The 24,293-nt window shown below is 41.8% G+C and overlaps 1 protein-coding gene across 1 annotated transcript in view; it reads right to left on the bottom strand.

Moving 5' to 3' along the window:
* LOC137432028 (neurotrophic factor BDNF precursor form) overlaps positions 1–11,614 on the bottom strand; it is a 50,518-nt gene extending 38,904 nt beyond the window's left edge. Inside the window, exon 1 of the mRNA XM_068123766.2 lies at positions 11,218–11,614. Within this exon, the coding sequence (XP_067979867.1) occupies positions 11,218–11,229 (12 nt within the window). The 5' untranslated portion in view covers positions 11,230–11,614. The remainder of the gene's footprint in view (positions 1–11,217) is intronic.
* Positions 11,615–24,293: the final 12,679 nt, after the last annotated feature.

Raw genomic sequence — 24,293 nt, 5'->3', positions numbered from 1 at the left:
GTACTGCATGCTGGCAGCCACTTTTGCAGCCAGTTAGGCCAAACAAATTGAGAGGAAATTGTAGTTAAATACGTAAGTTACACATGGCTATTTGAAAAAAGGAAATTTGTTGAGATGGGAAACATTTTTCGAAGGTTTATTAAAGTGTTATAATATGACATGTGGCAAGGCAAACTATTGGATGGGAAAATTAGATCTGGCTATAGAATAAATTTATTGACCCCTTGAAGTTAATTCTTCGAATCATTGTTTCACTGGCATTTTTGTTCAAATTGGAAATAGTTTGGTAGAGCTTTGGTTAAAACCTTTGGTTGCGGTATCTTGGAACGAAATGATAAACCATAGGAGATTGATAAGAATAGAAATGAATATGGACCCAAAATAGAAAGTTGGATTCATGCCTCTCATTGCAAGCAAGCACATGGGGCTAAGGTGGACGATCCCACAGAAAATGAGGCTGCACCTAGCAGCCCAGCAGAACATTCAGTGGCAGATAAATGATAGTCGTGATTTACAGTCATTTGAATTACATTTTAACACCCCTTGCATTGATAAACATTACATTTTCAACATGTGATATTCCTACTTGGGATAGTGACATTTATTTGCCTACATGACATACAATTACCTGCTGATATTAATACAACATGAGTGAAAAATGTATCACAACTACACTCATGATCAGGGGATTGAGTTCAACCCCGGGAGATAGGGGGATCAGGGTAAGACAAATAATCTGATTTATGTTACATATTAAGGGATTTTCTTTATTTACCTTTTAGGAAGCTTGTTAGTTTGGTATATAATGTTGAATGTCATCAACATATAATTATGTCATAGGTATGAATATATACAAGGAGTAGCAGACTTGTTTGTTGGTTTAGTAGTTATATTGGCAATTGTTTTAGTGGTGGCTTGCTTGAAAGCCTTAGTGACGGTGTATTTGAATAAGGTAACCAACAACACGATGATAACGCATGAAGTGATAAATGAGGAAAGAAATGTGGAACCAGAAAAGGAAGACTTTTATGGTGGCATAAATACTGAGATTAAAAGATTAAATCAAGTGATGTTGCAAATGAATACAGTAGAATTAAGATAATGGCATAACGACAATGTTATGAGTTGTGTCAATTACAATATCAGTGAACTCATATCACCACGAGTGACACACTGTTAGGAAAAAAAAAAAAAAAGAGGGAAAAGAAAAAAGTGGAGAGGAATTATGGTAATAATACATTATGCTTAATTTGTTGGTTTGGGAAAATTGTTGTTGGGAATTTGGTATTCCCGTTTGTGATTGTAATCATATACAATTTATTTGTGTGACGCATATAAATGAATATAACTTTTTGTGTTAAGGAAAAACAACAAATTGTTGAATGTGAAACTGTCAGAAGATATACATGATTATGCTGATTTCATGGTAAGATGTACCCTATCTGATTCAGTGTGTGCGGAAAGCAGATTCAGATGTGACTGGGCATAAGGATAAGACGAGATCACATTTTGAAGGAAGTGCTAACGGAATTGGGAAGAAGTTCGAGAAAGAAAATTTGTGTTTAAAAATGAAGTTAATCGTGGCATACACCCTCTTTCTCAAAGAATGATGAAGACATTCTCCCATGTAACTTGGAGATGAATGCTTACCTTCACCAAGGAAATTTATGTGACCATTTGCCTGGATCACACTGCAACATATGAAAGAAAGGCGATCACTTACTCTTGTTCGAAGGCTTCGAACATTCATCACATCAGAAGTTGCAGGACAACGACATTTTACCTGCAACCTCTGTGAAATGCGGGGACATAAGTTATTACTTCACCAACGTCCGGGGAACCAGCATGGAGCTGCAAAAAACGGCTGTGCCCTTGTCACAACAGCTGTGCACGATTCTGCGGGCCACTCCTGGTATGGACCATGGATGACCTGAACACCATGGTCCCAACATCATTGTGGATGCATCCGGCATCCCTGTTCCACATCTTGCTGGCCAATCAACGTCACACCAATACTTGCTGCCCACTCATAATGAGGGAGGAGGCAAGTCGACTACAACTGGGCGAAGGCCTTGTTCAAGGAATCATTATGGTTCACAGCAAAAAGTGGCAAGAATGCTACATGGAGAGCAGGGTCAGTCTATGACTCCGCAATGTTACCACAACAGCAAAATCCTACACGAAGTAGTGCAGGAGCTATGAAGACATTAGGAGAAAATGTTTCATACCTGGATTCAAACACAAGTGATCAGCCCTTCCTTTCAAACAAAGTCAACATTTGTGTGGAGGCAAACGTTTTTGCCAGATGGTGCAGATGCTTTACAAAACTTGAAAATGAAGTGAAATTGTTGTATCTTGGTGATGGTGAAGTGTTGTTTTGAAAAGATATTTGTGATGCAAATGCAATAGATTGAACAATATGGAAGGAGTCAATGACCAACGAAATGTTTTGTGATTCTTGCAGGATGATGGTGTATGCCTAAGGGAATTTGATTACCAAAGTTATGATTATTTACTTATACTTGTAATGATGTTTACTTGCAGTGAATGATTATTTACTTATACTTGTAATGATGTTTACTTGCAGTGATTGATTATTTACTTATAATTGTATTGATGTTTACTTGTAGTGATTGATTGAGTACTAGTATTGATGTTTACTTGTAGTGATTGATTGTTTACTTATATTGATGTTTAGATTCATGGTTAATATAAACAAAAACAAAAAGATGAGGGAATTGTGGAAGTGTAACTCAGTGTAACTCATTGGTTGGAACTAGTAACGAACCAAGGTACGAGCAGGTGGTCGTAAGAATGTTAGAAATGTATCTCACTCTGTTAAAGCTGGGAGTCCATTGTCCACCTCCTGTACAGCCCTGGGCTAGAGCACCCTCCTACTGTGTAAATGGAACTCACAGCAGGAGGGGAGCGAGTTGGTGCCGGCAGGGCGATTGTGGATGACCAAGGAGCTTTATCGCACGAAGGATTAACATTCAGCGGACAGGGGATTAACTCCAGTTTGTCCATATAAACCAGAGCAAACGTTGAGTCAGGACCACTTGTGACCAGAAGCTCTGACCTACGGAACGGAACGGAACCCTATGAACAGCGCTGAGAGAGAGGACTCATACTCAGAACCTCTGCCCGACGGGAATGGCGGAGGAACATCGGCCGAACAAGAAGGACCATGCGAATAGAGTTAACCTGGTCTATTGAGTTAAACGGTAGTTATTTGGTATTGGAATGAAAGTGAACAACCAGTTAATAAACCAGACCTTTTGTAAAACCTGTGTCCGGTCATTGGAGTCTTGAGTCTCCCCAACCATTTCCCCGACACTCCCATCCGCAATGGTCTGCAATGTATGTTTCACCGATTGTTAAAAGGACTGGTGATATTGCTTGGAGACTCGCCATATGGTGTTGCCCTCCAATGTTTTATTACATCGTTTTAATGAGGATAATTCAGTGGAATGCCCCTTTTGTATGATTTCTGAAGACCTTTTCCATGCTTACGTAGATTGTGCAAGACTTTCTCCCTTCTTTGGTTTTTTATCAACTTTTTTTAATCGTATGAACTTTTCTTTTTCTACATGTGTTTTTATCTTTGGGACACCACTTAGTTATAAAAAACGCTCTGACACTGCTCTTGCTAATTTCTTAATTTCTATTGGAAAATTAGCAATCTACAAAACAAGAAAAGCAAAGCTCCTGGCAAATGCTGATATTTTATGTGATGTGGTAATTGTGTTTAAGGTTCTAGTCATGGCAAGGTTACGCTTGGAATTTTCTTTTTGCCAAATGAAAGATGATTTACAAACCTTTGTGGAAAAATGGTGTGCAAAGGGTGGGTTTTGTAAACTTGATCATGGTTTGTTAAGTTTTTTATTTTAGTGCTTGGTGTTTTTATTGTTGTTGCTTGGCTGCACATGTTTTGAATTGTGGTGACTTTATTATTTGCATGACTTGTATGGTTTTCTTACCTTTATAATAAAAGAGCTTCAAAAGTCTCTCTCTCTCTCTCTCTCTCTCTCTCTCTCTCTCTCTCTCTCTCTCTCTCTCTTTCACAAACAGTTCCACAGCTCCTATCGTGGCACTCTATCATCGGCCTTTTCCAAATTGATAAACACCAAATGTAGATCCTTCTGTCCTTCGACACTTTTCAACCATATGTCTAAGGGCAAAAATGGTGTCCATAGTACTCCTGCCTGGCATAAATCCAAAAAGGTATAGCTGGAAACACAACTTCAATAGATTCACATGGTAAAATTCGGAGAATTGATCGGTAATGTAATACTGGGAGATTAGATTCTGAGAAGAATAGCATGGGCGTTCCGAGACAGCCGAGTTATTCTCTCCATGAAACCGATGCTACGTCCCGTGCACACGTAGCACTAAAAGATAGATAAAATACACCTTGTATTGTGATAGACAAAAGATTTGTGATAAACGATCCCCATTTTGACTTGAATCGAGCAGTTGTCAAGTTATGCAAAATATCACATTCTATAGTGTAACGACGCTAATGATGACGATGAAGAATTAATTGAGGAATAAACAAACGATTTCTTCAATAACCCTCTTACCTTTTGTAATATGCAACTTTCAAAATGATGTATGAATGCTAAACGAGGCCTTTCACACATGTGCTGTGTATGTTTTTACACTGACTCTGTTCTGCTCGCCGGGCACTTTTAACCTGCCGTTGCTAGCACTAAATCTGTAATTCAAATAGTCTTTTACACAATTTTCAGCATTTATAGAGTACCAACATCAAAATGGTTAATCGTAATTGTTCTGTTCCTCAATGTAAATCGGAATCCCAGAAATATAGGAACACAAAAAATGGAAGATAGGAGTTTGGTTTCTGCCATTTCCTGTAAATACAATTACCTAGCGGCAGCCGTGGTTATGACACACAAACGCCACGGATGCTTCTCCTTTCACCAAAAGATGCAAACATCTCGTATCATTTATCTCATGACCCCAGACCCAAACAAATAATAAATAGTTAAATGGTATTGGCTTAACGGTCAGGGTGGTTGGCTTAATATCTTAGGGTTTTAAGTTTAAGCCCCGGTTGAGCCATTGAATTAACACCAGGTGGGTTGAGTCAGCCTGTCAACCTTCTGAGGTCACAAAATGAGTACCTGCTTACAACAGGGGGGCACCATCAGCAGCACAGATGCACCTCCAAGAAATGATGCAGCCCAGCCGCCACAAGCTGTACATAAACCACCACCACCACACTCTCTCTTAAACATGATCAATAGTAAATATTGTTACGTTTGTGGGGGTAGGGATACTTTCGTCCAGGTAGATTTGTATCGGTAGGTGCTCGAATGTCGTGTAGAAACCGTGATGTAATAAATTACTTGTTTAGACCGTGTGTTTGGATTAAGCTTGTATATTCGTCCCCATCACGGGGGTGCAGGGCATGTTAATTAGCTCAGGGATTATGTAATTAATTCCTTGTATGTTGTTCCCTCTGTGATTTATCCCTATGTCCCTTATGGCAACGCACCATAGACACGTAGAGCTGGAATCACGCATTTAATGGCACTCATTAAATAAACATACCGGAAGCCAGGACATTGAGCCCTACTGCTGACAACCCCTACTTGGGAGGCACAAATAGGACGGGCAGGCTGAGGCCACTGCCCGGATGAGTCGTGATTTGTCAGGGTTCTTGATTGACAGGAGGACTCGTAAGAAGCAACTCGCTGATTGGCAAAGAGGACAGATGACGTCAGAGCCTGGGTGATAAAAAGGGTGCTCGAGCGGAGATACGCTCTTCTCTTCTCTTCCCTTCTCTTGTAGCTAGAGCTTGTGCCTTGTCGTTCTGGTGATAACAGAAAATGGTCGTTATTGACTCGCTTGTCCCTTCTGATTTCGACATGATCATGAGCGGCCGTGTTTGGGAGATCTTGCTGTTGGTTGTGAGGTGGAAGAGCCGTGGACGGAGAGTTGCGGTTTTACCAACGCGGCTGGACGAGCAAGCTGTACGCCTGCTGTTCGGGACGCACAGCGAGGCCTGCTACGTGGGAATGGGTGGTTCCCGTAAATGAGCGAGCGGTCCCCGCCAACGCCCCAGACGAGACAAGACGAGACGAGACCAGCCGATTTGAGTTAAGACCAGTCCACATAAATCCAACACAATTATTTTCCAGTTACTTTATCTTTCCCTGTGTCCGTGTTTCAAGTTTGTTGTGGGGACGTCCCAATTTAGGAAATTATTTGATAATTTGTTTCTTTGTTACCTGCATTTCTTTTAATAAAACCTGTTTCTTTTCGTACATTTTAAATCCGTTTCATGTGAGTTATTTTCTGCAGGTTTGAGGACTGCTGGTGGGATCCGTTCAGGTAAGCACTCTTCAGGATCCTCCTCCTCCTCCCCTCCCTCCCTCCTCCAGCCCCCTCCCCCCCCCCCGGCGTTTATTAACTCCACCATATATTGAAGTGAACTCTTCGGAGTAACAGCTTGTTCCGCTATCCTTTCCTTGGAAAGATTATAATCGCCAGGAACACGACAATATCAACATTTTAAAGATACTCTGTGCATCAACAAGCCCCTGCTATGACCTTCCCTTCGGTGTTAAGAATCACGAAGGTTTGGTTAGAACAAGCCATCTACGAACTTTCGGCCTTTCATGGGCCCACATCACCCAGAGTTTTTGCAATACAAACTGCAAGATATCAAATTTTTGGACGAGTACATCAGGAAGTTCTCCAACTGTTTCATTCATTGTGCAGAGGCACATACTTTTCTCGCAGGTAAGTTTACAAGTAATCTTGGCTTCTTTACAAGTTGTTTAGTCATTCCATTCCACAAACCCTATCTGGCAGGAATCAAATATGCCCAGACAGATCCGATTGACTTCGTTACTTGGCGGTTCTGCGCATGCGTGCGAGCAATACGGGACGTATTACGCCATTTCAAAAGTGGGCATGGGAAACATGAAGGACAATTGACTGCGATGATAACTGTTGTTTCCAGATTATAATTTGAGCAGGAACGGCTCGTTTACTTTTATAGGAACAGATGCGTTGAAGAGAGCAAATGAATTATTCGTGGAAGATAAAGAAAATCTAAAAGAAAATGGTGACAGGAAGAGCCACAAACGAGCATTTAACGGAATGCTGACAACAAACAGCAGAAGACTTCATTAAATAAATAATCTCCCACTGTGAAAGCGTTTTAAGCATCCGTGAAAATGTTTTTTACTTTTAAAGAGACCCGTTCAAACTATCAGACCATGAAACAAACATCCAGAAATAGATATAGGAAGTATAACTAAGTCATAATGTCATTGCCTCAAAATGAAGACAATGCTTTCATGCAGAGATGGTACTCAAAGAAAACTCACCATGCTAACTGAATCATCTCAGAAGACTCAGCATACTAACAGAGTTATCTCAGAAGACTCAGGTAACCAACAGAGTTATCTGAGAAGACTCACCATAATAACAGAGTAATCTCAGAAGAGTTAGCATACTAACAGATTTATCTCAGAAGACTCAACATACCAACAGAGTCATCTCAGATGACTCAGCATACTAACAGTGTCATCTCAGAAGACTCAGCATACTAAGTCATCTCAGAAGACTCACCATACCAAAAGAGTCATCTCAGATGACTCAGCATACCAACAGAGCCATCTCAGAAGACAGCATACTAACAGAGTTATCTCAGAAGACTCACCATACTAACAGAGTTATCTCAGAAGACTCACCATACCAACAGAGTCATCTCAGAAGACTCACCATACCAACAGTCATCTCAGAAGACTCACCATACCAACAGAGTCATCTCAGAAGACTCACCATACTAACAGTCATCTTAGAAGACTCACCATACTAACAGTCATCTCAGAAGACTCAGCATACCAACAGAGTCATCTTAGAAGACTCACCATACCAAAAGAGTCATCTCAGATGACTCAGCATACCAACAGAGCCATCTCAGAAGACAGCATACTAACAGAGTTATCTCAGAAGACTCACCATACTAACAGAGTTATCTCAGAAGACTCACCATACCAACAGAGTCATCTCAGAAGACTCACCATACCAACAGTCATCTCAGAAGACTCACCATACCAACAGAGTCATCTCAGAAGACTCACCATACTAACAGTCATCTTAGAAGACTCACCATACTAACAGTCATCTCAGAAGACTCAGCATACCAACAGAGTCATCTTAGAAGACTCACCATACTAACAGAGGCATCTCAGACGACTCACCATACTAACAGAGTCATCTTAGAAGACTCACCATACTAACAGAGGCATCTCAGACGACTCACCATACTAACAGTCATCTCAGACGACTCAACATACTAACAGAGTCATCTTAGAAGACTTGCCATATAAACTGAGTCATCTCAGGCGACTTGCCTATTTCAGAAACTCTCAAAGAAAACGTCTTGGATTTGTGAATGTTGTCAGAATGAGTTCACAGGTGGCACTCTATGATCAAATGAGTGATCGATCGGAATGAGTTCAGAAATGGTACTTCATGAATCCAATGAATGATCGATCAGAAAGAGTTCCCAAATTGCATTTGATGAATTAAATGGGTGACCGATGTGAATGAGTTCACAAATGGATGACACACAATTATTCAAATGAATGATATATTGGAATGACTTCACAAATTGCACTTTATAAAGTAAGGAATCATCCATTGAATGAGTTCACGTGTGGCACTTTATGAATCAAATTAATGATCTATGAGAATGAGTTTACAAATGGCACTTCATGAATCGGATGAATGATATATCGAAAAAGTTCACAAATTGCACTTTATGAATCGAATGAATTATACATTAAAATGAGTTCACGAATTGCACTTTATGAATTGAATGAATGATATATTAGAATGAGCTCACAGATTGCACTTTATGAATCGAATGAATAACGTATTAGAATGAGCTCACAAATTGCACTCAATGAATAGAATGAATGATATATCGGAATGAGTTCACAAATTGCACTTTATGAATCGAATGAATGATATATCGGAATGGGTTCACTAATTACACTTTATGAATCGAATGAATAAATATATTAGAATGAGCTCACAAATTGCACTTTATGAATCGAATGAATGATATATCAAAATGAGTTCCCAAATTGCACTTTATGAATCGAATGAATAACGTATTGGAATGAGCTCACAAATTGCACTCAATGAATAGAATGAATGATATATCGGAATGAGTTCACAAATTGCACTTTATGAATCGAATGAATAAATATATTAGAATGAGCTCACAAATTGCACTTTATGAATCGAATGAATAAATATATTAGAATGAGCTCACAAATTGCACTTTATGAATTGAATGAAAGATATATCAAAATGAGCTCACAAATTGCACTTTATGCATCGAATGAATGATATATCAAAATGAGTTCCCAAATTGCACTTTATGAATTGAATGAATGATATATCAGAATGAGTTCACAAATTGCACTTTATGAATCAAATGAATGATATATTAAAATGAGTTCACAAATTGCACTTTACGAATCGAATGAATGATATATCGAAATGAGTTCACAAATTGCACTTTATGAATAGAATGAATGATATATCGGAATAACTTCACACATTGAACTTTATGAATCGAATGAATGATCCATTTCCGAAGAAAGGACTCTTTCACCAAGGCCCATGATAAATCTGCCGGGTCGCATGACCTCCTGGATCCCACATGAACATTTTCCATCAATCGCTTTGTCTCGCCGGATCAATTTGGAGTGTGTCCCGTTTGTGGGTTGCATATTCAAGGTTGCGCATTTCCACGTCGTAAAGACCCTGGAATGGGATCCGTTTACGAAGCTCCGTCACCTTGTGGTTGTGACGTCATGAACATTAGACCAAATGATGTGCAGGACAAATATGTAACAACAGATCTCACTGTACTTTGGCTTGAGTCACAAGGCCAATCGCAGACAAGAAAGAAACACACATGAGTTACAAGGTACGGGATTTGAACCCTGGTCCTCCAAAGCTGTAACGTTTTGAAACCAAAGTTAATGCGTATATTCGTTATGTGCACGGACCAGGGAGATTTACGTGTTGGTTCGAATGTCCTGGCCGACTCTGTAATATACGATTCGACGAATACATTTCCAACTTTTCCTTTGAATTTCCCAAACGCTTTTCCATTGAACTGTAAACGTCCATTTTGTGTGTATAGAATGTACATTAAATGGACTCGCCCTCAAGTGCTCGAGTACCCTTGTCCAAGTTTGATAATCGCCCAGCAGAGGACGCTTGACGGACAGACTGGAGGACCATTCGCATTATGACGTCAGAAAGGAACGTTCGTCGCGTGGTGACATCTCACCGGGTTCTCGGAATGCGCTGATTGCCGCCAGGCACGCGAGCTGCACCTTGATCTGCGAGAACGTGGAGTCGGATCCACCCCCCCCCCCCACCCCCCCAGGGGGCCTCGTCGGGACGAGGTGCAAAAAGAAAGTCATCGGACCAAACTTTTGTTGCGAGTAACACGTGCAGTGCGTGTACGACACGTACTATCCGACGCTCGACCTCGACCGTGCGGCCATCTGGAATCCAGATGATTCAGGGAGAGAGAGGGAGAGAAGGCTTGACGAAAGTCGCATGGAAGAGTCGGTCGACACGCCGCGTTTCGCGCACTCACGGTTGGCATCGCGCCTGAATCCGGTGCACGGAAGGACCTTCAGCAAGCACAAGCTCCAAATCACGAGCATCGTCCGAGTCGCAATTAACCGACCCCGATCTATCCCCGGGATGTATATCCAACACCGGAGCATCCCGGCGCGGACGACCGCTTCCAAACACGGCGCCGCTAGTGTAAATAAACAAGCGCCAAGGAGCGATAAATTGCGAACGCGCCGTCGGTTTGTTTCGCTAAGTTTTCGCACCGGCGCCGATCTACTCGCTCCTTAAAAGGCAGAGAGCCGCGTCCCCGACACCAGGAGTGAAGCACCGGCGTGTTCGAGCGCATTCCCGGCCCCGAGGCTCCGTGGCGATGAGCAAACTGTCCGTACATGCAACACCATGTGCCAGATGCACAGTGCAAACTACAAAAGCACCCGCACTTTATAACAGCTCCGTAAACGCCCAACAAGTGTCAGGAACTTCTACAAACTTTTATTCTCGACTTTGCGAAAGCTCGCTTTGTGCACTTGGGAGCGGCTATATACCTGGAGTTTGGGAACTTACTTGAAATCTCATCTCTTGGCATCCGAGTCACATCGTCGGGATCAGTGTCCGGTTCCGTGAAGACTCTGCGCCTTTCCGCGGCATCCATAGGGCAGCGAGCCCAAGGGGCCCGTTCGTGTGCGCCCTGTGCGGGCGCTAACTCGCATCGATCCCTCACGGAGTCGCCGCCAATCGCTTCCCGTCCTCGGAACAACGACCGCAGGTAGAGAATCGGCGACGAACGATCGGCGTCAGTAGCAGCGGCGGAGTCAGTAATCGCGCACGAGTCGCGTCAGGCGAGGAGGCTCCGAGCTCTGCTCCTGGACGCCCTCTGCCTCCCGCCGAACAGAACGCGTGTTGTTTTCCAGCGGGAGCGCGACTGGCAGGCGGTGCCCGGCGCTGACCACGGTCCTGAAATGAGGGAACGCGGGAGGCGCTTTTCGGAGGCATCGCTCTCGTCCGGTCCGCCCGCCCGGTGATCCCGAAACGCGTTAAACGAATCCTCGCCCTTTGCGCAAAGCTTTGGGTGGGCCATTGTCAAAGCGCACTCGCTTTGGCTCCATTCCTGGATTCTCGACGCGAGTTTGTATTCCATGAATCGATAAGGCGAAACGATTTCAATCCACCCTACACCGTAACGGAACAACATTAAATGACTGAAAACAAACCACGCGAATTGCAGCGAAATCATCTGGATTCGCTTCTCTTCGGAGAGCGCATCGTTAAACAAATGCGCAAAAGCGCTTGCTCTGCGAAGGACGTCCGAAGAGCACGAAGGACGTCCGAAGAGCAATGGGAAAACATCGAAAATAGGATACGCTTTGGAAACATTTGGAGAAATCTCCACGACGGGACTCCCTCTCATGTGTGTAAAACTTTTACAAACAATAAATGAGCTTTCACTCTTTGTTATACGTGGCAAACAATGAACCATTTGTTATATGCCACAAACAATGACCTCTTTGTTATACGTGGCAAACAATGACCTCTTTCTTATATGCTGCAAACAATGACCTCTTGGTTATACGCTGCAAACAATGAACGAGCTTGCACTCTTTGTTATACATGGCAAACAATGAATGTTTTGTTATACGCGGCAAACAATAACCTCTTTGTTATACGTGGCAAACAATAACCTCTTTGTTATACACGGCAAACAATGACCTCCTTGTTATACACGGCAAACAATGACCTCTTTGTTATACGTGGCAAACAATAACCTCTTTATTATATGCGGCAAACAATGACCTCTTTGTTATACACGGCAAACAATGACCTCTTTGTTATACGCGGCAAACAATGACCTGTTTGTTGTACACGGTAAACAATGAATGAGCTTGCACTCTTTGTTATACATGGCAAACAATGAACGTTTTCTTATACGCCACAAACAATGACCTCTTTGTTATACATGGCAAACAATGACCTCTTTCTTATATGTGGCATAAAATAACCTCTTTGTTATACACGGCAAATAATGACCTCCTTTTTATATGCGGCAAACAATGACCTGTTTGTTATACACGGTAAACAATGAATGAGCTTGCACTCTTCGTTATACATGGCAAACAATGAACGTTTTGTTATACGTGGCAAACTATGACCTCTTTGTTATACACGGCAAACAATAACCTCTTTGTTATACACGGCAAACAATGACCTCCTTGTTATACGCAGCAAACAATGACCTCTTTGTTATACACGGTAAACAATGAATGAGCTTGCACTCTTCGTTATACATGGCAAACAATGAACGTTTTGTTATACGCGGCAAACGATGACCTCTTTGTTATACATGGCAAACAATAACCTCTTTGTTATACACGACAAACAACGACCTCCTCGTTATATGCGGCAAACAATGACCTCTTTGTTATACACGGCAAACAATGACCTCTTTGTTATATGCGGCAAACAATGACCGGTTTGTTATACATGGTAAACAATGAATGAGCTTGCACTCTTTGTTATACATGGCAAACAATGAACGTTTTGTTTTACGCTGCAAACGATGACCTCTTTGTTATAAACAGCAAACAATGAAGTATTTGTTATATGTGGCAAACAATGAACTCTCTGTTATATGCGGCAAACAATGACCACTTTGTTATTTGTAGCAAACAATGAATGAGCTTTCACTCTTTGTTATACATGGCAAACATTGAACTCTTTGTTATATGTGGAAAACAATGAACTCTTTGTTAGACGTGGCAATTAATGACCATTCAGGTAAGTGCTCTTCAGCATCCTCCTCATCCTCCCCTGTTATACATGGCAAACAATGAACGAGCTTGCATTCTTTGTTATACATGGCAAACAATGAACTCTTTTTATACATGGAAAACAATGAACTCTTTGTTGTATGTGGCAAACAATGAACTCTTTGTTATACATGGCAAACAATGAATGAGCTTGCACTCTTTGTTATACATGGCAAACAATGAACTCTTTGTTATACATGGCAAACAATGAATGAGCTTGCACTCTTTGTTATATATGGCAAACAATGAACATGTGAGCTCTTTGTCATATGCGGCAAACAATGAACGTGCAAGCTCTTTGTTATATGTGGCAAACAATGAACATTTTGTTATATGCAGCAAACAATTAACTCTTTGTTATACATGGCAAACAATGACCTCTTTATTATATGCTGCAAACAATGACCTCTTTGTTATATGCTGCAAACAATGAACGAGCTTGCACTCTTTGTTATACACTAGGGCATGCCCGTACTATATCTATATCTAAAATTATATCCGCCCCCTCTATTTACATGAAATGGTTTGGTCCAAAGCGAACGGCTTGCGAGTACGGTGACAATCCCCCCCCTCTATTTACATGAAATGGTTTGGTCCATTCGCAAAGCCAAAGTGAACGGCAGTTACGAATCGCAGTTACGATGAATCGCAAAGTAGTTTTAATTAGTTTTAAAACATAGTTTAACGCCAACATAGTTTGCCAATGTGAAATAAATGAATACGCTCTCAAATGTGCCGTCCGAGGCAGAGTCTGTTCGGCACGTTCGGCACACGTGATAGCTCGCTGCTCTCTGATTGGTTGAATCGTTTTTTGGACATAGCTCGGTAACTACTTGTCCGATTAATATGAAACCTTGAAAAGGCACATCCTCGGGTCCCCAGCAATATACCTGGCAAGTTTCAAGTATATCGGACCGGTAGTTGTCGAGAAACAGCGGTCGCATACACACACACACACAGACAGAGATTAGTGGAATTATAGATAGATGGCAAACAATGAACACGTGAGCTCTTTGTTATATGCTGCAAATAATGAATGCATGCGCATGCTCTTTGTTATACGTGGCAAACAATGAACTCTTTGTTATACATGGCAAACAATGAACGAGCTTGCACTCTTTGTCATATGTGGCAAACAGTGAACGCGCCAGCTCTTTGTTATATGCAGCAAATAATGAATGCACGCACGTGCTCTTTGTTATATGTGGCAAACAATGAACTCTTTGTCATATGTGGTGAACAATGAACTCTTTGTTATATTTGGCAAACAATGAACTCGTGTGCTCTCTTTGTTATATGCTGGAAACAATGAACGTGTGCGTGCTTTGTTATATGTGACAAACATGAACTCTTTGTTATATGCGACAAACAACAAACATGTGCATGCTCTTTGTTTTATGCAGCAAACAAAGAACTCTTTGTTATACATGGCAAACAATGAACGAGCTTGCACTCTTTGTCATATGTGGCAAACAATGAACGTGCCAGCTCTTTGTTATATGCAGCAAATAATGAATGCACGCACGTGCTCTTTGTTATGTGTGGCAAACAATTAACTCTTTGTTATATGTGGTGAACAATGAACTCGTTGTTATATTTGGCAAACAATGAACCCGTATGCTCTCTTTGTTATATGCTGGAAACAATGAACGTGTGTGTGCTTTGTTATATGTGGCAAACATGAACTCTTTGTTATATGCGACAAACAACAAACGTGTGCATGCTCTTTGTTATATGCAGCAAACAATGAACTTTGTTAGACATGGCAGATCCTGCAGCAAATCCAAAATCACCCGCCGCCGGTAAAACAATCGAGCAAGGCAACAAATCCCACGGGGCACACGTCACAAATTCGGTCACAAATTAGATTGCAATCAGAGCATAATGGGTAGAACGACAGAGCGTGATTAGTTTCGTTTACTTTGGAACTTTGAAAGTTTGCGCCGTGACTTTTCACCAACGTCCTACGTCATGAAACATTCTCCTGTTAATTGGAAATAGGGAATGACACGATGACGGCAAAATGTGTCACATCGTTCAATGACCTTCTTGTATTCCCAGTGACTTTCTCTATCTGCCCCGGGCTCTTTTAATCGACGTGCTTTTGTTTGATTTCCAGGTCCAAAGCGATCAATCCGATCCCGCCCTCTTCCCCACACCATACCCACCCCACCACATCCTCCCTCATTAACTAACCCACAGTCTATTTATCTTTAAATAAGTCCTAAAATGTGCAACCTCTGTTTCACTGACTTCAAATAGAGCGAATGACACACCTGTAATAATATCTCTTATAATTCATATTATAGATTGTAGTTAGGTGGCTAACTTAAAAAACCGTTCACATTATGATACAAACATGAAATGTGAAAGTAATGTTCTTATATACATATTCTTTACATTCTATCGATTAGCCAAGACAATAATTTGACATGACGGCCATTGTTTTCAAAATTTCCGCCAAAATTGTTTAAAAGTGCCATAAACTTTTTAACCTTGAATTTAGGATGTGCGAGTATCAATACAGAACACAGAACTACATATTATCTATAAGAGGGCGTTAGAATTTTCAATTTATCTTAATTAGGTAAATTGAAAATTAACTACTCAATCCAGCTAATGAAGGCCTTGTAGGTTGTCAAAACTTCAGATTGGCGAAGGAAAGACTTCACATGACGAAGAACGCCCAGTCGGCTTTGGAGGCCATCTTGGAAATATGGTCTGCTCAAGAAAGATCATGGCTGATGGTGAGGCCCAACAGTTGGAGTGACTTCGTGTCTTCAAGTAGTTTGTTTAGGAAGTAGATTGGCTGCGATTTGAAGTGAGGAAAGGGATGGAGGGGGAGCTGAAACCCGTTTGATGATGTGTCTTGAAACGTTAAACAGTTAATTGAAATTGTTTAAATGTTGAGTTGAAAATGTGCAAAGTAGAAGGGTCGAGCAGTTAATGAGTAGATGTGGGAAAATAATCAAGATTTGTCATTCAATACATATCAGATTTATAAAATAGGGAAAAATGGAGAATATTGTCATGGGTTAGTTAGAATATATGTCATGGTCATGTCATGTCATGTCATGGGCTAGCAAGGCTAACCCTCGCTCGAGCAGGGAAAATGGTATTAAAATGCCTGTTGTTGTTGTTGTTGTTGTTGTCATTTAAGACATGGACTTACTGATCATTCCTCAACAATGTGCAAAGCAAGTTCCACGTCTTACTACCCTCTTCCCCATTCTAACTCTCTGGAAAATCCTTTTTATCTATTTGCTGATGACTTCACCCTCTGCCATGACATCACTCATCCTTCAGATAGACATGCTGCCGCCTCTCCTCTGTCCTCAGACCTTGACAAAAACCCATGATGGTCAAACACATAGAATATGGTTTATCAATCCTGACAAATCTCACAAACCCAACCAGCTATGCAAACCCTCTGATATACTTTCCTAACAATTCTCTTGAGGACGTTCATGTAGTCACTCACACTCCTGGGTCTCACATGATCTTTCTTTGGTAAACCAAGAAAGTTGGCTTTCTAAGCCAACTAAGCCAACTGCTGACTGGCCATCCTCCATCAAACAAAGTCCTTCCTTGGCACACCTGGCCTCCTCTCCACCCACAAGACCTTCATCCGCAATTTGGAGTACTGCTGTCCTCTTTGTGCTGGCGCTCCTGCCTCACATCTTGATCAGCTTGATGAATTACTGTTCTCCCCTCCGGGCAGGCGCACCTGCCTCACATCTTGATCAGCTTGATGGAGTACTGCTCTCTGCTCTGGGCTGGCTCTCGTTCATCGCTCCATCTTGATCAGCTTAATGGAGCACTGCTCTTCGCTCTGGGCTGGTGCTACTGCATCGCTCCATCTTGATCAGCTTGATGGAGTACTGCTCTCCCCTCTGAGTTGGCGCTCCTGCCTCACATCTTTATCAGCTTAATAGAGTACTGCTCTCCCTTCTGAGTTGGTGCTCCTGCCTTACATCTTGATCAGCTTGATGGAGTACTGCTCTCCCCTCTGAGTTGGTGCCCCTGCCTTACATCTTTATCAGCTTGATGGAGTACTGCTCTCCCCTGTGGGCTGGCTCTCGTGCATCGCTCCATCTTGATCAGCTTAATGGAGAACTGCTCTCCCCTCTGGGCAGGCGCTCCTGCCTCACATCTTGATCAGCTTGATGGAGTACTCCTCTCCCCTTTGAGTTGGTGCTCCTGCCTCACATCTTTATCAGCTTGATGGAGTACTGCTCTCCCCTCTGAGTTGGTGCTCCTGCCTCACATCTTTATCAACTTGATGGAGTACTGTTCTCCCCTCTGAGTTGGTGCTCCCGCCTTACATCTTGATCAGCTTGATGGAGTGCTGCTCTCCCGTCTGGGCTGGCGCTCCTGCCTCACATCTTGTTATATGCGATCAAGTTTCACCACCATCTCAGATTGTCCCCTATTCCAAAACCATGATATTTTCTACCCTCATTAACCCCCAAACCCCACCTCCATCCAAAGCCTTTCCCCTTCAAAACTTCCAGTTTTCCCCTCTGCGAGTTTCCTCATGTATCCATCTTTTCATGGATACATGAAATGTTCAACCTGCCCCCCATTCCTTCCCACACCCATTGTGGTTTTCCAAGCCTTTGTTCTTTTGTTCTATCTTGACCTTCAACTCTGTTGTTGTGGCAACAACCCCGCTCCCCATCTCTCTCTTCTGTTCATTTTGTCCTGTTACTTATTGATCCACTCAGTGTACTCGCTCTTCCACGAGCCTCGACTTTGTACACATGAAAATAAAATACTGGATGAAAACAACAATGGTGTATAACAACAGAGACACTGACATTGACATGGAATGTTGCGGAGTAAGAGTCATGGGGAGATTGTTGGAAGATGGCCACACCACAGGTAAAAAAAATGCCTTCTCTTGTTTCTCACGTTCTACCATCTGTTTACCTTTCCTGGCTCACATCTGTTTACCTTCCTGAGGTTGGGAAAGCAAACAGCCGAGTGCATTGTCGGCTGGTGATAAAGAGAAAAAGAGGTGGTGGTGTAACGTTCTTTTATCGACCTTGTTACAAATATTGAATTTAATATTTCAACATTTTATGAATGTCTAAACCTAAGACTTGGGCGGTGTATGTTCAAACACGGTTACAGCATATCATATTGAATTGTGATTTCATTGTGGTGTGAAGGTTTGGTCTATAACGGGATAAATTAATGTTCCACATCTGTTTGTGATTTAATAACTTCAATTAAACAATTATGACAAAGCAATACAACATGTTGTGTTAATATAGTTTATATAAATTTGTGACAAGTCACATGTTTGAGAAAAGTAATTAATGCAGTTGCTTCAACTCATTGTCCAAAGATCATGTCTGATTTGAAAGAGTTTAATAACATCCTTAATAACATCTTCTCTCCTGACAAGGTGGAGGAGTTTTTGTCAACCCTCGACTCTGATTCTGCAACTGGACCAGACGGCATCAGCCCACGGGTCCTAAAATCCTGCTCTGCCGCTCTATCTCACCCTCTCTCTGTTCTCTTCACCCTATCTTTTGCTCAAGGTCATCTGCCAGCATCCTGGAAATCAGCAAACATTACCGCTTTACACAAAAAAGGTGCAAAAACAGATCCTTGCAACTACAGACCAATCAGCCTGCTCCCAATTATCAGCAAAGTCATGGAATCCATCATTGCTTCGGATATCAAATCTTTCCTCTTCTCCAATGGCTTGATCTCTGATCATCAATTTGGTTTCAGACCAGGTCACTCTACTCTGGACATGCTGCTTCTGCTGTCTCAACAATGGATGGAGGTCCTCAATGCCAAACAGGAAATCAGAGCTGTCTCCCTTGACATATCACGTGCCTTCGATACGGTCTGGCACCCAGCTCTGCTCACCAAACTCTCCTCCTATGGTATCCATGGAAATCTCCATGCATGGCTTGCGGACTTCCTCTCTGGTCGTAGTCAACGTGTGGCCCTGAATGGGTTTCTCTCATCTCCCCTTCTTGTTCAGGCTGGAGTTCCCCAAGGCAGTGTGCTGGGCCCCGTGATTTTTCTGGTCTTTATCAATGATCTCTCCGACTCTCTGGAAAATCCTCTCTAGCTCTTTGCTGATGACTCCACTCTCTGCTGCTCCATTCCTCTTCCCTCAGATCGGCAGTCTGCAGCCTCCTCACTCTCTGAAGACCTGGACAAAATCACAGACTGGTCAAACAAGTGGAACATGTCTTTCAATCCTGACAAATCTCACACTCTTACTATGTCTCTCCGAAAACATCAACTGGACAACCCTCCCATCTACTTTCTCAACAATCCTCTCCAAGAAGTTCTGTCGCTCAAGCTTTTGGGTCTCACTATCTGCCATGATCTTTCTTGGGAAAACCACATTTCCAAGCTGGCCTCCAAAGCCAGTCGCCGACTGGGCATCCTCCGTCGTGCGAAGTCCTTCCTAGGCACACCTGAGCTCCTCACCACATACAAGGCTTTCATCCGCAGCTCAATGGAATACTGTTCTTCCCTATGGGCCGGTGCTCCTGCCTCACACCTGGCTCGGCTTCACGCTGTTGAATCCAAAGCTTTCAGAATCATTGGAATCTCCAGCGATGAAGCTATCTCTGAGGGCCTTTCACTCACTCACCGCAGGCAGGTAGGTGGTCTTTCTGTCTTCTACCGACTCCTCTCCGGCCTTGCTCCCCCAGCTCTCTCTGTGCTCTGTCCCCCAAATATTCCTACAGGTCGCACAAGATCTGCCAGCAACCCTCTGATGGTTAAACTGCCGAAATCTCGGCTCTCTGCTCACCTTCACTCTTTCATTCCTCTTTTCTCCCGCCTCTGGAACAAACTCCCACACTCCCTTCAATCACACTCCTCCCTCCAGGTCTTTAAAACAGCTGTTCACCACCATCTCTTATCTTCCCCCATCCAAAACCTTGATCTTTTCTACCCCCACTAATTCACCCCAGATCCACCTTGTTTGAAATTCCAACTTCTTTCCTGGAAGTCCTGGCAGTGTCCATATGTTTTATACCTCTCCCACCCCCCCCCCCCCCTTCCCATGCCTCCCCCCAAAGCCCTCTCCCTCCCACAGTTCTCTCGATGTCTCCATGTCTCTCGGTCCCTGCTCTCAAATGTTGTGTTTGTGTCCTTCCCCCTCTCTGCCCATCTTGTCTACCGCTCCCGATGTTATTTGTTTTGTGTGTCTGTTTGTCTTTCTGTGTGATTAATGTTCGCTCTTTCACGAGCCTCGATCTTGTATACAAAAAAAAAAAAAAAAAAACATCATGAAATGTGCATTTCCACCACACGATATCAACTATATTGTGCTGTTTATATGAATTGTGACGCATGTCGGTTATTTGACGTCATCATTATTTATTTATAACATCGCTGTGACATCTTCGTGGAATTGCTTTTGCTAATGCAAGGAGCAGCGCAGCTACTACTTATGGACAGGTGTGTTCATCTGGGGCATTCAATAAGTTCTCGGAATGAGAAAATAGTTCAACACATTTTAAGAGGTTTTTTTTTTTATCTTTTCGGTATAATTAATAAGATTACACGTACTTATAATTATTTTGGAAATAATGACAAAGTGTTAGGTTTCCTGGACTACTGTGAGCATAATCATTCGTAGAACATTTTGAACACCTCAATAAGGAATCTGTGGGTGGTAGGGTCCTGATGGTTTGAGACACGGTGAGACGGCTCCCTGTGCCCTGGCGCGCCGAGACACACAGCTGTTTAAACAGTACAGGGCAGAGGAGCCTCCGGCCATGACGATCCTCCTACGGAACGCACCTGGGGTAGAGGTGGAGTTCGCGTCTCTTGGTGGATATTCCACGAGGACTGCATCAACTTCGAGTCATTACATCAAGTAGAATTACAAATGATATCTCCTGATATGAAGAGTCCACGAGAGTTCAGAGGCTAGAGCTCTTAATAGATGTTTAAATTATAGGGATTATTATAATATCATGATTTACAAATGTTTAAAAAAAATAAAATTGTATACAACATCGAGGCTCGTGTAATAGCTAACATCAATCACAAAAAAAACAAAAAAAAAACGGACACACAAAACATACAATAAAGGGAGTGGGAGACAAGATGGGGAGAGAGAGGGAAGCACACAAGTACAACAGCGTAGAGAACAGGGACATCGGGAGATCTGTGGGAGGAAGAGGGCTTGGGGGGAGGAGGCACGGGAAAGGGTGGTGGGGGGAGCGGGTGTGGGAATTTTTCTAACGTATATGCAATAACTCCAGAAAGTCTACACCCCCTTTCAAAAAATTTCACCTTTTGTTACCTTGTATCCTGGAATCAGACTTTTTCCACCTTTATTTACACATCGTAACCCACAACTTCAAAGTGAAAAACCGATTGTACGAGTTTCAGAAAATTATTTAAAAATACAAAACTAAAATATCCTGGTTGTGTAATTGTTCACCCCTTTTTAAAGCAATTGTAAATTAGCTCAGGTGAACTGGTAAATATAAAAATATATCATGCACATACTAAAAAACAGACAATAGTATCATGTAAATGAACACTCGTTTCACTCTGCGAGTGTTGAACATGTATCATGTAAATATCATGTATCATGTAAATAAAAGTATCATGTAAATGAACACTCGTTTCACTCTGCGAGTATTGAACATGTATCATGTAAATATCATGTATCATGTAAATAAAAGTATCATGTAAATGAACACTCTTTTCACTCTGTGAGTGTTGAACATGTATCATGTAAATATCATGTATCATGTAAATAAAAGTATAATGTAAATGAACACTCGTTTCACTCTGCGAGTGTTGAACATGTATCATGTAAATATCATGTGTCATGTGAATAAAAGTATCATGTAAATGAACACTCATTTCACTCTGTGAGTGTTGAACATGTATCATGTAAATATCATGTAAATAAAAGTTTCATGTAAATGAACACTCGTTTCACTCTGCGAGTGTTGAACATGTATCATGTAAATATCATGTATCATGTAAATAAAAGTATCATGTAAATGAACACTCGTTTCACTCTGCGAGTGTTGAACATGTATCATGTAAATATCATGTGTCATGTAAATAAAAGTATCATGTAAATGAACACTCGTTTCACTCTGCGAGTGTTGAACATGTATCATGTAAATATCATGTATCATGTAAATAAAAGTATCATGTAAATGAACACTCGTTTCACTCTGCGAGTGTTGAACATGTATCATGTAAATATCATGTATCATGTAAATAAAAGTATCATGTAAATGAACACTCGTTTCACCCTGCGAGTGTTGAACATGTATCATGTAAATATCATGTATCATGTAAATAAAAGTATCATGTAAATGAACACTCGTTTCACTCTGCGAGTGTTGAACATGTATCATGTAAATATCATGTGTCATGTGAATAAAAGTATCATGTAAATGAACACTCATTTCACTCTGTGAGTGTTGAACATGTATCATGTAAATATCATGTAAATAAAAGTTTCATGTAAATGAACACTCGTTTCACTCTGCGAGGTTTGACCATCACGTGCAGCGAATTTCACCTCCCTGCCTCTTGCTTTTATTGTTATTTTAAACGTTTCTGTACACCGCCCTTGAGGCTCGGTTTCCAAGCCACCGTCTACAATTCCAATAGAAGAGACATAATTACTCTTTAATGGAAAATGTTTTTCGAGTTTGTTTTATCTTCAAAAATATACCGTAGTGATTACACATTCATGGTAAAAAGATTGGCCTTTAAAACCTTCCCTGGTGAAGGGGGACAGACATCTGTACAAACTCACATTGTGCGTTATATGGTTGTTTAACTCGACACCTCTCATCCACGACAGCCTCCCCAGGTTATAGCAGAACGAGATCATTCATCACACGGATTGTTTAATCCCAATATGGAGCCATCCAGAAATTACGTAAAAATATTTTTTAGGGAGGTGTGGACCGTGCGTGCTGACGGGCTTGATTAAACCTTACTAATCGTTTTTATTCGACATTGATTCAATTTTTCGGAGACTCTCATTGTGAGTAACACTCGGCCTCGGCCCAAACAAAGCCAATGGAAATCGGATGCATCGAATCCAGGCAGTGTGTATAATCAGCATAGGCCTACAGACCTGATGTCTTAGGCCCACCAGAAAACAAAGATGGCGGCCATATTATTTCGTCTGGGTGCCATGGTGGGTCGGGTCAAGCAACAAATGTGGGTGGGGTCCTGCATCTGTCCGACCAATGGGTACACATTTCAAAAATGACCCCCAACAAGAACCACACCAACAACAACAACAACAACAACAACCATGTGGAGCTATTGTAGACCTGCAGGTACAAAAAGAGACAGCAACACAGCATTTATTGAGGAGAGGCCTAGTTTTTGAGAATGATTCAGACCAGAATAGAAATGAGAAATTTGCACAATGTAGAAATTGACTTGTAGACAGCGTAGATTACATGGAAATTGCAATGATTTGCTCATTTATTTGACCAGTTTACACTATAACGAGGTAAAAGACAAGCGGTGATGTGATGGAGGCCCACGTTGAAATCAGAGCACCATGAGCCGCCATGGGATTGGAACCCACACTACCAACAAGTAAACACAACAAACTTTTACCCACTCCACCACTGACCAAGGCATTGTGGGTAACATATAGACTCAAATAAATTCGTGACCACATAGAAAATGCTTTCCAGCATTATTTGGGAACTTTCGTGATGCAGTAATTGGTCTAAGCAATTAGTAACCGGTCAAGGGTTGAACTATTTAAATTACTCAGACACTTGCAGACAGTCTATGGCAGGATGGAGTTTGGAAATTGCTTACGTGGTCCAAGTTATAATA

Source organism: Myxine glutinosa, chromosome 8 (genome assembly GCF_964187855.1).
Source record: "Myxine glutinosa chromosome 8, kmMyxGlut1.1, whole genome shotgun sequence".
In the NCBI taxonomy this organism is placed as follows: domain Eukaryota; kingdom Metazoa; phylum Chordata; class Myxini; order Myxiniformes; family Myxinidae; genus Myxine; species Myxine glutinosa.
The sequence above is the reverse complement of the archived record's forward strand: the minus strand, read 5'-3'. Positions and strand labels throughout refer to the sequence as shown.